The 14,752-nt window shown below is 37.8% G+C and overlaps 1 protein-coding gene across 2 annotated transcripts; it reads left to right on the top strand.

The window, feature by feature from the left end:
• Positions 1–3,324: 3,324 nt before the first annotated feature.
• On the top strand, positions 3,325–13,926 carry LOC105041401 (uncharacterized). Of its 2 annotated transcripts, none has more exons than XM_010918370.4 (6): positions 3,325–3,765; positions 10,354–10,444; positions 10,633–10,805; positions 11,145–11,172; positions 11,305–11,413; positions 13,481–13,926. In XM_010918370.4, exons 1-6 carry the CDS (start codon positions 3,481–3,483, stop codon positions 13,560–13,562), a joined length of 768 nt encoding a protein of 255 aa, XP_010916672.1. In that variant the 5' UTR covers positions 3,325–3,480; the 3' UTR covers positions 13,563–13,926. The 2 variants fall into 2 exon arrangements, with proteins under 2 accessions (XP_010916672.1, XP_010916671.1); XM_010918369.4 differs by having other exon boundaries at positions 3,341–3,765; positions 10,630–10,805; positions 13,481–13,839.
• Positions 13,927–14,752: the final 826 nt, after the last annotated feature.

The raw sequence follows: 14,752 nt of genomic DNA, 5'->3' as shown, positions 1-14,752 counted from the left end.
GTTTTTGTTGGGTGTTCCGATTACGTTGCCGTATTACAGGATAATGCTCTTGTCCATCCGCTCACCTTGTTAATGTTGCGTATCTTTATTTATATACACGCACATATACAAGCAAAGCAATACAAGTTAAAAATAAAATAATAAAAAATAAAATTAGGATATATGAGAGATAACGTACAAGGATCAGATAATAGTATATTTATCTATTCCATATACATGGGAAAAATGACATACTTATTGTACCGTGTCAAATTATGTGTCAAATTAATGAGCTGTAAACTTTCTATTCAACTGAACCATGCAGGTACAAGAGTAGCTTCTATTCAAACAAACATATAATTGAGAGCATTGCCTTCTAAGTACATCAATGATAACTCGAGGAACGCAGCTTCCTGTATATGCAAAGCGGCAAATGAACTCCTACACAAAATAAAGCACCTGCACCAACTAAAGCACTCCAATTAGGACATCACAAATGTAATAATGCAACCAACAACAAGGAACATAACTTCATGTATGCACAGAGTAAACACCGGCATCCGAACACAAAATATAGTTAAAAGTTCTTCTTGCCCATGACCTTGAGATTAGGTTCATGGCAAGGACCATGAGTGTTGGGGCCTGCGTTTATGGATCGAATATGGCCTCCACCCTACGCATTTTTTTCTTCTTTTCTTTTGGTGGGGTGGGGGTTGCTAGAGGGCTTTCGGTATCTTGCACCAGTGCCCCCTGCACCCCCTAGTCTTGTGCTCCATAAAAGGCTTTGATTCAAAAGTAAGAGTTTCAAGACAATGATCATGATACTAAGAATAGCACTTGTATAGAAGGGCTTGTTGGCACCCATGCGCGCGCGCGTGTGTGTGTGAGAGAGAGAGAGAGAGGGCAAGGGAACATGCTCTCTCTCTCCCCTAGCTCCACTGCCTACACAGACATCGAAGGAGCCTTATGTTTAGGGTGGATTTGCTAGCATATTTCACCAAATCAAGGAAGATTTTGACGTTGAGTACAAAGGTGGCAAAATTAATGCACTATAGTTTAATACTTTTGATAATACTAAACAAATTAGATATAGTATTGACCTATACCAAGAAAAATATGAACGAGACCTAGCTTATGTATAGCTCAGTTATATTTCGAGTTAATAAGCTTGGCTCGTGTTTACTAATTGAACATGCCAGTTCAAACTAAATTTTAAGTCGAACACAAGCTGCTTATAGGCCTCTCAACCTGTTTCTTTTTTATTGATTTATTTAATTCACTTTCTATGTTTTCATTTTTAAATATAAATTAATTGTCATTTGTTAAATTTTTGGTATATATCATAACCTGAGTCAATTTGATCCGAAAATTTTGATTCAGATTGCATAGTTTTGACATTGGCCGGTTTGATTTTAATTTCATGAGTTGAATAAAATATTGATGGTTGCTTTCGTCCCAATTCTCACCATGGTGCAATTTGATTATTATGAGTAGCTAGTACATAAATTGCCCCTTTAACCAGCGGAACCAGCCAATAAAAACTTGCAACTATGCAGAGAGCTATTACTAATTCTCTGAATCCTTCGCCATCGAGGTGGCAACCCAGTGAAACGGGTCATTTATTTTCAATCAAGTGACCTAGGTTCAAGTCACGATGAAGACCGGGCTTCAATTAAATGTCGGGGTGTGAATAACCGAGCGGGTCGCCCCCCTCCAATTCTTTTTTTTTGTAACAAAAAAATTCTCTAAATCCTTCATTGTTGGAAATCTTCTGAACTTGAGAGACTATTAATTTTTGCCACGGAAGAAGGGTACCACAGCTGGTTCCACTAGGGTTTGTCTACGGAGAGCACGTTCGTATATGCGAATGGACTTTCCAAAGTCCAACTCTTTCGAGTAGTTGTTTTACTATAGATCGAGGACTCATGAAAAATCGACCGTAGCCTTCCTCCTACACACATCTAAAGGAGCCCAAAGTATTTTATGGGCATCCCAAAATTGATTCAGCCAAACGATATGTTGGGTGCTCTACTCTGATGGTATGATTCAAAGATGTGTTTGATTTTGGGGAGCTAAATTCAGACATAGGAATGCAAATGAGTGGCTCGTCTAATCATTCCACTAATTTTACTTAAAGATTAATTTTTTAATATATAAAAAATTAATTTTTTAAAGACATCTTTTTATTTAATTGATTTTTTAAAAATTTAATAAAAAATGCTCCACTTCTGATCTCACGAATCAAACATATTGCAAAATATGACTATTTTATCTATAAAAAAGATACGGCTATTTTGATTCCAATTTTAATTCTAATTTCAATTTCAACTGCCAACTCAGTGCACCCTAAATGTATCCTCAGTTAAATCCTTCTATCAAGATGGGCTATGCGCAGATTTTTATCAGCAATTTGGAGATTGACTTTACAATGGAGAGGTTTTAGGGAAAAGTGTGCGGATCCTCTGCGGTGCATGCGATGCACTGCAGTGCACCACTGTGTCCCATGGAAAAAGGGTGGCAAGTGGGCACTGGTTGCCCCGTGGCCTTTTTGAAAAGATAAGAGACATCCTCACTTGCTATAGGTTTGCTAGAAGACTACCGCATGCTGTTTCCTTGGCAACCAACTTCCATGGCAAATCAGCTTGGGCAAAGATCAGAAATTAAGAACACAAAAAGAAAACCATCTTCCTGCAGATCAGCAACTATCGGTTGCACTTCTATTAATCTATATTGATAAAACGAAATAACATATTTCTTTTGCAGAAGGATTTGGATGAAGAAATAGAGGCGTACCGTCAATATTTTTGAGTAACGAGCAGTCTTACCGCATGTGTCTTCCTTCCATGTAACCCTCTTCCCATCTCTTCCTTTACCTTTCCCGTCCCTTTTTTTGGACTTCATTATCTTCACGGAGTTGGTGGGGCTTCGTTCCTCCTTGTAGTGTAGTCCCTTTTTTGGGTTACTTCAGTTTTTGTCTCCCTGTATTATTTCTTTAGTTTTTCTCTTACCTGACAGTGACACTAATAATTAATAAACCAAACTTAGAGAAGGCCTTGCTTCTCCCGTCCGCTTCCACCCGAACGCCAATTCATCGAGGGGCAGGGGTTATATCTTTAACATGAAAGAAGGATGCACCTTCTTTCGCGTGCATCCACCGTTGGATCGGATACCAGCGAATTTCTGATGCTTTGAGAGGTTGGGGAAGCTACGATCCAACGGTTCATGTTGCCAGAAAAGATCAATCATTCGTTCGTGCGAAAGATACAACCCGAGCCCTTCCCGGAGAACTCAACGATAAGCCCTTCCCAAAGACCATATATTATAATAAAAGCAACAATTATTAAGGTCGATTCAAGATCCGTCCGACAGCAAGGAACAGAACCCATGTAGCCGGAGATGAAGAACGGGGCCGGAATTCCTCCTCAATCTAGTCAATCAAAACCTAATCCTTCTATAGAATCCCTACCCCCCTCCATTTTCTGGTCTTGGGGTTAGGGCTTCATGGAGGAGGCGGAGGCGGCCACCTTGCACTCCGCCACCGAGGCCCCACGGAGTCCGCCGCGCCTCCACCGGGGCGCGGAGGAGCAGATACGTGTGCGGCGGAAAACCCTCGAGGCGGTCCTCGAGCAATGCCAGCGAGCGCTCGAGCTCCTCAAGAACACGGACCTGGACCCGGATCCTGCCGCCGTCGGCGCGGACGAGGAGGAGCAGAGGAGGGAAGAGGAGGAGTGGGAGGAGGGATTGCCGTTGCAGTCCTCGGCAGCGAGCGATTGTGAAACAGATGAGGTAGATCTCGAATTATTCTAATTCTTGATTGAATTTCCTTTCTGATCCACAATTGATAACGGCGAATGGTGGATAGCATTTAATTCTGATATTTTCCGTATAATTTATTCTGATTATGTTATAAAAGTTTAATCTTGGTTGGTGTGGGGTGTGGGGGGGTGTGGGATCTATGATTGGGGTGGAAGGTGATGTATTATATACATTTCACAGTTCTTTGTATGATGGAAAACGTAAGGAGGATTTGGTTTTCATTTCTGTGATTTATCTGCTTATTAAAATAATTATGTTTTAGAGCTGAGGTAGCAGAATGTGATCGGAAGTCTTCTTGTAACCAGATTTGGAGGCTTGCGAAATTGTTTGAAACTGCATATGGTGTAGTCTGATACTTTTCCAATTATTTATGAGGATCCAAACCCAAATTCCTAGATTCACCCACCTTTGCTTGCCAGGCATAATTATGTTTCGGTTTATTTGACTAAGAGCCAGACTAGAACTTGTGGAACCTAGTCTATTATCTATCTTGAAGTTCTTTGAACTAGTAGCACTTCCAGAATGGAAGGATGGTAATAATCCGGTAGCAGCAGCAGCAGCAGCAGAAGAAGTGGTCATAATAAACTGTTCTTTGCTCCTGGAAATATGGGAGAAGTCTTGAAATGCAGGTTTAACCTTATGGAAATTTGTGCTGAATACTTGGTTTTGTAGGCAAAACAAATGCTTCTTAAGTTCTTATAATTATGCCAAGATCTCGTTGGTTCAATATTCATGGTGAATCATGGTGACTATTGTATCCTGTACTGTGAGAATGACTTGGGAAAGGCGGTTGCATTTTGAATTCTTATTGATCTACTTTGAATGAATGACTAGTGTAGTGTTGATCAGCATAGAAATCCTTGACTGGATTCTGGATTGAAGAGATGCTATGTGTGATGCTTTAATTTAGAAATTATAGAGTTGATTTTTTCGACTTAGTAATTTTAGATTACCTTTGGAGTTGGATGTGATTAAGGAACAAATACAAGGTCTCGCGTATGGCCAGATACAGGGCTGCCATGTTGAACTTCATTTTTCATTTTTCTTTTTTTTCTTTTTTTTTGGGGTGGGGGTGGGGGGTGTGGGGGTGAGGCGGGGTGGTTCAGTTTTTAATTGGGGCAGAGGGCAACACTTTGAAAGCAGTTTTGGCTGAAGTTCTGCATATTAGGATGACCACACAGAATCTCCATAGCCAATTTTCCATATTTTATTCTGAAATCAGAGGCTGCTTTTGTTACTAATCTTATATCAAATGATCCAGGACTTCCATAATGTTGGCTTACTGAGCTTCAGGAAGAGGTAGGCAGCAATAAAAAAAAGGTAGTATATCCATTCTAGCATTCTAGGCTTAAAGCTCAATCTGGACTCACTAGGCTAGCTGTTGATGCCTTAGGGCAACCGGGAAGAATGCCTTGGGTTTTGGGTTCTATCATAAGTCTATATCTTCTGTTTTACTAAAAGGGGCATACATATAATAAACTTTGGGCAATAGGCATGTTTGTGAATTTAATAGACACAAGGGTAATAATGATAATTTAGGAAGTGGAGTAAAAGCAACTACATAAAACGGATCATGAGCAACAAATGTTATGTTAGATGACATGATTATGATTATTGGTCTTTGAAATACCTTGGTTATTTGGTTTGTCATGTGGTTGAATGGCACATAAATAGAACTTGCATCTGCCGAAGAAGCATTGTTTCATTTGAGCTGCTCAGAAATTATGTGTCATTGAACCCTCGATCATCAAGCTTCTCTTGATTTTTGATTTGCTTAATTCATAATATCTTATTCCATCTGATTTTGTAGGCTAGATTTCTGTAGTAACTGTCATACATATGTTTAGAACAAGTTTTCAGCCACAAGTTTGTGTCTGTCTGAATTCGTAAAATGCTAGATTTGTCTAGAAGTGTCAAAACTCAGAACCTATCTATTAACCACTTTAAATCAGTGAAAACAGCTTAAATAAACGAAAGCTTTTCCCTGGCATATCTCACTGTACCTTTAGTAACCTTTTGATAGAGTCACATCTTTCTAAGACAGAGCAAATGCATCATGGCATGCCCATGCAAGCCCTTTATCAGCTTTGGCATGATACACATTATAGTGGCAAGAATCTTGTGAATTGCCATGAGAACGATTTAGGTGTGGGATAGTAATTATGGCTTGCAAAAAATTTTGGAAGAAAAAGTAAATACCAAAGCTTCAATTGAAGCCAAGATTAACCCTGGCAAAGTACAGCAGGTTGATTAGGATATCTGTGAGCACTAAGGCTCAGATGCTTGCAAAATAAATGCATCCAAATGCATGCGTGCAAAATAAAATGAGATAAATCAACAGTTTGAATTGGTTTGGTCAGTTTGGAGGGACAAAGCTTGAGAAGAGATGTGATTGACAGAGGTAATTAGTGCGTGGGTTGGTTAGAAAACCGGAGGCAGTCCATCTTTCAATTTGAATGGGATTTTTATCTAGTAAAGAAACCATGTACTTTTTCGACTTTACATGTGTTCTTGATCTATATGGCATAAAACTTTAGTAGGCTGATTAGTTTTTTCGGAACATGGACAAATATTAACAAGCTCAAGGATTTCAAATCACTCTTCTTAACATAATGTCAGTTGTATTCTTTCAAACCTTCAATTTTGTAGGTTCTCCAGTCTTACACCTTTAAACTGATCCAGAACAAATTTAAATCAATAAACAAATCTTTATGAACAAACAAAAAAGAAAGCAATAAATTTCAGAAAATTAGACTAGAAAGCTTTTCCAAATTATAATGTGTGATTTATTAAAGATCTTGTACACACATATGCATATATACTCGTTTGTGATTTTTGGTTCCTTAGTGATACTTCATGAAAATGTAAGCATGGTTAATAGCCTAAAAGTTGTAACATGACAAAATCAGAAGAGACTTCTGTTTCAATTAAATTCATTACATCCCAATAGCTATGTGCTTTCAGATCTATTCAAAACTTGTCAAGCCAAGTTTAATCTTTCAAGAAGTCTTCCCAGAGTCTTGATTAATTACCTAGATGCAACTCAAGAAGAAGATAAGAAATCATCTTATAATAAATTAGTAGATTTATTTGGCTTAGTTTCAGCCAAAACTGGCAAATGTCTGATGAAAATAAAGTAGTTTTAAACTTATTTTGATTAGAATATTTCAGTCTAGATTGAAATCTCAAACTTTGCTGGTTATTGGTGGGCCACAGTTGTGGAATTTGAAGTAAAAAATTTTAGCTTGATGTTAAATGTTTATTTTGCCTTTTTGCATCAATATGCACATTTAAGATGATTTCTTATCTATACATGATTTAAAATTTAGAAAAAATTATAGAAACACCCCTTCAATTTTAGTTCAATTTCACTTACACCCCATGTACTTTAAAAAATGATAAACTGATCCTTCTAGTTATCAATATGTTCTAATATGGTTCGGCCATTTACTTACCAACAAACGGTGTTAGCTTTCTCTTTCAATGGACAAAAATGTCCCTCGCTTATGGGTGGGCTTGGAGGAAGAGGATGAGAAGGAGAAGTGGATGAAGAAGAAAGAGAAGAGGGGAGAGAGGCCGCCAGTGAGAAATGGGTTGGAGGAGGAAAAGGACAAGGAGGAGAAGAGGATGGGGAGGAAGGAGGGATTGCTTACAATAAAGGATAGAGGTAGACTTGGAGAGAGGGATGAGGAGGAGAAATGGATGAGGAAAAGAGGTGGAGGAATGGATGGAGATGGAGGAAGCCACCATGAGGAGGAGAAATGAATGAGGAGGAAGAGGAGGGGAAGGATGAGTTGCCGGTGAGAAGGGGAGGATGTGGAGGGGGCCATCATAGAGGGGTAAGGCTCATGTGTGGGCTAAGAGGAGGAAGAGGATGAGGAAGAGAAGTAGATGAGGAGGAAAGGGAGGAGGGGCTGTCGGCAAGGAATGAGTTGGAGGAAGAGAAGGATAACAAGGAGCAGAAGAGGATGGGGATGAAGGGGAAGGAGAAGGATGGGTTGCTGGCGAAAAGGGACAGAGGTGGAGAGGGCCGCAATGGAAAGGGATGGCTTATGGGCGGCTTCGAGGAGGAGAAGGAGGAGGAGGAAGGGGAGGAGGTAGAGGAATAGGTGGAGGTGAAGGGAGCCACCTTAGAGGAAGAAAAATGGGTGAGGAGGAAGGTAAGGAGGAAGGAGGGAGAAAAGGGATGCAAGCAATGGAGGAGGGGATCAATCGGAGAGGAGGGAGGAGAGAGGAGATGGATATAAGGGTCTTTTCATCATTCTACAAAATATTAGTATCATTTGGTGATCAAATGATATCATTCCATAAACGGAGATAGATTGTTAGACCATATTAAAACTTATCGATAACTAGAAATACTAGTTTGACACTTTTTAAAATACAAAGATGTAAATGAAATTGGTCTAAAATTGAGAGGGTGTTCCTATATTTTTTTCTAAAATTTATATGATTATTGACATTTTAAATTATTTAAAGTTGGTGATTTATCTAATTATTTATAAAAAAGGAAGTACGAAAAGGATTGTTATAATAATTAATTTTTTGTCTAACTGAAAGAGTGCTTTAGATGTATGTTTTCTTTCTATTCCATAATGTTGCTACTTGCGATGGTATAATATGTTATGATAATTTATAATTAGTGTACGAACTGTGGTACTTTAGAACCTTGTTTTATCTACAAACCATATGCTGTTAATCTAGGTTTTGCTTAGGATTTTTATGTTATGTTATATTTGTTTATTTCTTCCAATTTTATCTTGTATATTAAACTCAGTTCCTAATGCAATCTCCCTTGTCTGCAACCATTTTGGAGTCACACCTTCTATGTAACCTGATATCTTAAACTATATAAAAGTGGCTTAATTTTTCAATTATTCAATTAAAAAAAAAGAAAACCTAATCAGAATATTCTATTAAATATTTAAAATCTTATATTACTATGGTAACTCTAATTAGATTTCTCTCTTCAAAAGTTTAAGACTTGTATAGTTGTATTGAAGAAGGAATTCTAATATCAGTAGGCTTTGAGAGAATCAGATTAGTTAGAAAGAAAGAATTTACACACTTATAAAAGATATCTTAGTATATTTGATTTGTAAAAACTAAAAACTTTTAGATGAGAAGAAAGGAGATAAGAAAAATTAATTATAAATTAATTATTTTCGGATTTAGTAATTAAAATTAATGCTAAATTATGATAAATCTAAAATCTTTAGCAGTGGCATGCATCCAACAAGCGTATTATAATTAGAACCATGGTATTCCGTATCAGTCCGAATCGGCCGGTACATCCTGTACTGTACCGTACCGGCAAGGAACCGGTCCGGTTCAGTTCGGATTTTCAGAAAATGGTATGAATTGGACTGAACCGGTCGGTTCAAGACGGTATCGGCCCGAACCGCCTGATATCGGGCCATTTGATCCGGTTTAGGGCCAGTTCGGCCCAGTTTTCTTTTCTTTTTTTTTTTTGCTGTTGGGTGGGATATTTTTTTTTTATTTTTTTATATCCAGTATGATACTGTATGATACGGTATAGTACCGTACCGATTGGCAACCGGCACAGGTTCCGGCACCGAATCTGCGAATCTTGATTAGAACGATATAAAAGTGAAAATATTTTCCCACTTTTTGCACCTCTATTCCAAAAATACCACAATTGTTAAAATATCCCTGTTATTAGAAGTGAAAAGGAAAACTTCTTACATCTCTACTGCAAGGCTGCTTGAGGGCATCTAGACCTACTAAAGCTATGAGCCTGAGTACAAAATGAAAAAGAACCTTTTGCATATCTTTTCTAAGATTACTCAAGGACATTGAGACCCACTTGGGCTGTCACCTCTAACTTTTCTTGAACAACTGAGAACAGATCTTTTAATGTAATTGGGTTTTGTTTTAGAAACAGAAAAAAAGAAAAGCTGATACAAGTTTTATTATGATCACTAATCTATAATTGCATTGTGTAAATATGACAAGCTTATAATGTCACTCAAGGCTACTGCCACTTGGCCTCGGGAAATATGCTAGAACTCTAATCCTAACCAAGAAACATCGGTGAGAGACCTCGATGGAATCCATTATGGAGACCCCTCCCCCTCCTGCCTCCCTTTTTGGTAGCCCTCTAGAGCTAGAATCATTGGCTCTTGTCACCAAGCCTAGCTTTGTGGCACATGCCTTGACTGAAGCCCAAGGGCTCAAGAATGATATCCCTTCTCTAGACAAGCTATCCTATGATAAAAAGTAATATATATATATATATATATATATATATATTGTTTTTTCTTTTGCACATGCATTTCCTCTGGTCTCCTCTTGTTCAAGAGAAAATACAGTTGTGGGTAAGAAGTTAATGAATAACTGAAAGTGCTCATTGTATATTTGTCTGTTTACTACAGCAGATTACTGTAGAAGGGAACAATTGCATATGTATCAACATGTAGACTATAGAATGTGTCCTTGTGTGTGATTATTTGTTCTACTATGCAGAATGCCATGTATCAGCTCTTAACTTCAGGAACTTTCCTTAAAATATATTTGATACCTTCACTTGTTATGCAGCTATGTCAACTTCTTAAGTCCAAAGTTGAATCGCCGAACTTTCTGGAAAAACTTGGGAGTGTCCACAAGCCAGTTGCTCAAACTATTCATGGTATGCATTGAACATACCAAACTGTTTGTATTATTCTATTGTTCTCAACTACTTTTTTTGTCTCATATCGTTTATCACAATTTGTTATGTTATTGATCTTCGAAGAACTAATATGTTCCTTATTGTGGGTTCTGATATATTTCCAAATTTTAGTCATAATTTCTGACAGAGATCTTTTATGGCAGCAGATGATAATTCTTCTTGGGATATGGTTAGTGCTGATGATTTGTGGGAAGATAAGCATGCTGTTGGGGAGAATGAATCAGACCAAGATGATTATGTTCTTGTTAGGCAAGAGGACATTGTGGATGGCATAGCATGCTTCATGGCTGCATACCTATTATCACTAAAGCAAACTAAAGTATGCCAAACTTTTCCAGTATTGGTCTCTCGGTTTTCTGCTTGTTAACCCTACAAATACTATACTGTATTGGCCAGCAATATGACAATATTTTTGCTCAAAACTTCCTGTCTTGACATCTTGTTAATTAACTGTTCGAGTTACATTTTCACCAGGATTCTTTTTTTATATAAGCTAACAAGATTTAATGGATTATACCTATCTCAAAAAAGTAAGATATTTCTGTATCTGAGCCAATAGAAAGTTCTATTTCCCTAATGCTTCATTTTATAAGGTTTTGAATTATAAGTTTTCTTTATTACCTTTGTATGTCTTCTTACTTAGCACCTTATTATGCAGGAATTAACCCCCAATCAACTGCAAGAAGGTAAGTTTCTATGATCTATTTCCATAAAAAGTATATGATAAGTCATTGCTTCTTACTTTATTCTTAATTATCAGAAATAAACTTAATGTTTCTATTGCATGCTTTTTGCCTCTTTTTGTTGGGTCCTTTTAGCCCTTAGCAAAACATTCTCTGAAAAAAGGAAGAAGAGTAGGCTTCAAAAGGCATGGGATAGAAGCAAAGTTGTTTACAATGTTGCTTCTTGGAGTGCAACTGCTATTGGGTAAGTTCTCTGTCCAAGTAGGTTGTTAGATTTGAATCACCGTGTACCCCACAAAACAAACAGGTACACACATGTTTGCACACATACAGAGACCGGGCAATGGCACCGGATTCTATGATTTATCCTACATGCTACAATCATGGCTTCTCCCCCCCCACCACCCCCCACCCTCCCCAACCAAGCTGGATTCAGTCTGTTTTTTAGTTCCAAGAGTTCTGGCACTGATTAATCATAAGGTGCACATTTATACATACAAATATGGTTTCCTATTTATCTTTTTCAGAAATATTTTCATGCTGATTCTCCCAGTATCTAGTCTAGTTTTCATGGAAGCATCTAATATTTTATTAGAAAGTTGGTTTCTGAAGATTGTGACATGTTGATACTCCCTTGTATTGAGATTTAAGATAGAATCTAACTTTTATTTTCCTAATGTTTGTGAGATGCAAACTGGTAGTATCAGAATATTATATACCTATCTTTAATTGTTGCAATAAGATTTACTCTTACCAAATTTACAAAAAATGTGGTCTTTTGGTTTGTGGTACTAAATCCTTCTTTTATGGTGCATTGGCATGGGACAAGTTCAAAGGAGGGGGGCTGGGTGGTTTGGGGGGGGGAGGAGGTGTTGTTTGGTTTGGGGAGGGGGCGTGGAGGAGATGTGGTGGGGGGTGCATGACTGCAAGGGAAGTACTTATCATTGTTTAGTCACATACCAGCCCTGAAAATTCTCCTTGGTCATACCCTGCCCTTACAAGACGTTCTGGTTCAGATCTTGAATGGTATATTCTCAAGAATTCGGCCCAGGTTGTTCCTACATGTACGATTTTCCCCTGGGTAAAATTCCTGGGCTTGAGTCTCAAAGGGTTCCCTCCTTATATCCACAAAAAAAAAAGTTAAATAATGTATTTGTCTTTTTGGCAAATCATTCAACAGCTTGGTGAACTCCAAATCACTTTTGCTCAGCAAGTTTGGCAATTTCTTTTGTCAACCGATCAGTGGTGGCAGTCATACTTGAATAAGGGTCTGTTTCTCAACAAGTTCACTGAACTCATGGAGATCATTAAAACTGGTTGGAGATTGCTGAATGAATGGTTTAGGTCTTTGGAATGGAGGTAGTTGAGTGGAACTGGCATCTGGGGTTGTTATATTTCACAGATTTTTGTGGAATCCTATTCAAATTTGATTGTTTTCTGGCAACCCCCCACAACCAGGCTTCACTAAACTGAACTTTGACACTTCAGTGCCTCAACAAAGAGCTGGAGCAGGTTGGTTATTCGGAATGAGTTAGGCCGTCTTGATTGCTGCATCGATCATGATCTCAATTAGGTCGGTTCGGTGGCTGACAATCTTGCTGCCTGGCATGGGCTTAAGGTTACCATACAAAGGATACAGGCTGCTAAGGTTGAAATGGAAGGAGATTCTTCAACGGTAGTTGCTTGGATAAATGGTAAAGATCCCCTTACACCTGGCTATCAGGCGTATAAGGGTTATGGCTTCTGGGTTACTTGACTTTTCTGTACCAAAAAAAAAAAAAGGTAACCAGGTAGCTGATCACCTAGGAAAGGAGGCTTGCATGAATCAAGCGGCAGTTATGAGATCTGATCATTTCCCTATAGATTTGAACTGTTTGATCATGGCTGATGCCCGTAGTGTTTCGTATCTTCAACTTTGATCTTTGATCCCTCTGTAGCAAAATAATAATAATAATAATAATAATAATAATGGTGGTGGTGGGAATAATGTATTCATGTTGACTGTAAAAAAAATAAAAATAAAAAAAAATCATTTTATGATATTCCATTTCAAAATCCTTATATTTGTCCTTTAGTTGCATTTTTCTTGTGCATATTTTATTTATTTATTTATTGTTCAAGCAGCACTTCTTGCATAGATGCTTTTGAACTTTCTTCTGAGAGTATTACTTGAATTGTTGTCTATTTATTTTTTGTTCAAGCAGCACTTCTTGCATAGATGCTTTTGAACTTTCTTCTGAGAGTATTCCTTGAATTGTTTTCCATATTGCAGTTTGTTGATCTAAGGAATTGTCCTCTTCTGCCTTTCCAGGATTTACCAAAATCCAGCAATTTTAAAGGCAGCCTCTGTGGCGTTTTGGTCATCTTGCGGGGTTATTTCAAAGTTATTCTAAGGTCGTCTATTTTATTGGATGTAATGCTTGAAAGCTATAATTTGCTGGGGAGAACCCAATGCTTAACATCATGGTGATGCTTTCACTGCATTGGAGAGCAAAATCACATGCTTGGGAGAACTCAATAGAGCTCGGGAACGTTCAACATCATTCATGAGTAAATTAGATTGCTCCCTCCTTTCCGGGAAAACCTTTACAGAACCCCCACACGTGTATAACATTGTTTACAGAATTTCATTGTATAAATGAACAAAGTTGGTTCATGGTTGCCCCGTCACATCCTGGTAAACTTCTAGCTGTGTATATATATTCTCCAAGTCAAGATGTGAAATGCAAGTGGTTAATTGTGGTATTATTCTTTGAAGTGGCATGACTCCAAATCATTGCATAATTTTATTAAGGCAGTTGCTTTTTCAGTGATTAGTTTTGAGCATGCAACTATCTGAACCAAGTCGTGTTAATTACTTGTTACTGCTATTGGTTACCTGTTGGAACACGCTGCTCGGTTCATTGGACTGATGTGGCAGCCGAGGATTGATGCAATACATGAGCATATCACTGGTGTCAGTCAATCCCCAACTCTGATGAATTCAGAGGTGATCTGATAGATGATTAGTTGCTTTTATCAAAGTAGTTAATTGTGGTATTATTCTTTGAAGTGGCACGACTCCAAATCATTGCATAATTTTATCAAAGTAGTTGTTTTTTCAGTGATTAGTTTTGAGCATGCAACCATCTGAACCAAGTTGTGTTAATTACTTGTTACTGCCATTGGTCACCTGTTGGAACACATTGCTCAGTTCATTGGATTGATGTGGCTGCCGAGGATAGATGCAATACATGAGCATATCAGTGGTGTCAGTTGATCCCCTACTGATGAATTCAGAGGTGATCTGATAGGTGATTTTTGACTATTCTATCAAGCAATGCAGCGTATATGAGCAGACGTAGAAACTTGAAACAAAATTCAGTTCTTTCCAGCGAGATAATAATATACTACAAAAAGAGAATACTACGGTAGATTGAATGACAATCTTTGTTGCAGATTATATTGATGACTGAATTAGAAAGAGTGATGACTATCCATTGGTTCCGTAAAATTTTATGTATCTTGATCTTTTGAACTGTTCTCATACTAGATTGATATGATCGTTCATTTCTAATAATAATAATAATAATAATAATAATAA

Source organism: Elaeis guineensis, chromosome 3 (assembly GCF_000442705.2).
Source record: "Elaeis guineensis isolate ETL-2024a chromosome 3, EG11, whole genome shotgun sequence".
Classification (NCBI taxonomy): domain Eukaryota; kingdom Viridiplantae; phylum Streptophyta; class Magnoliopsida; order Arecales; family Arecaceae; genus Elaeis; species Elaeis guineensis.
This window is presented reverse-complemented; position numbering and strand designations above follow the sequence as displayed.

Coding starts and splice junctions, on each gene's coding strand:
- LOC105041401 (XM_010918369.4), top strand. CDS start 3,481: ATGGAGGAGGCGGAGGCGGCCACCTTGCACTCCGCCACCGAGGCCCCA. Junction 3,766..10,353: donor GCGATTGTGAAACAGATGAG/GTAGATCTCGAA, acceptor CTTGTTATGCAG/CTATGTCAACTTCTTAAGTC. Junction 11,414..13,480: donor TGGAGTGCAACTGCTATTGG/GTAAGTTCTCTG, acceptor CTGCCTTTCCAG/GATTTACCAAAATCCAGCAA.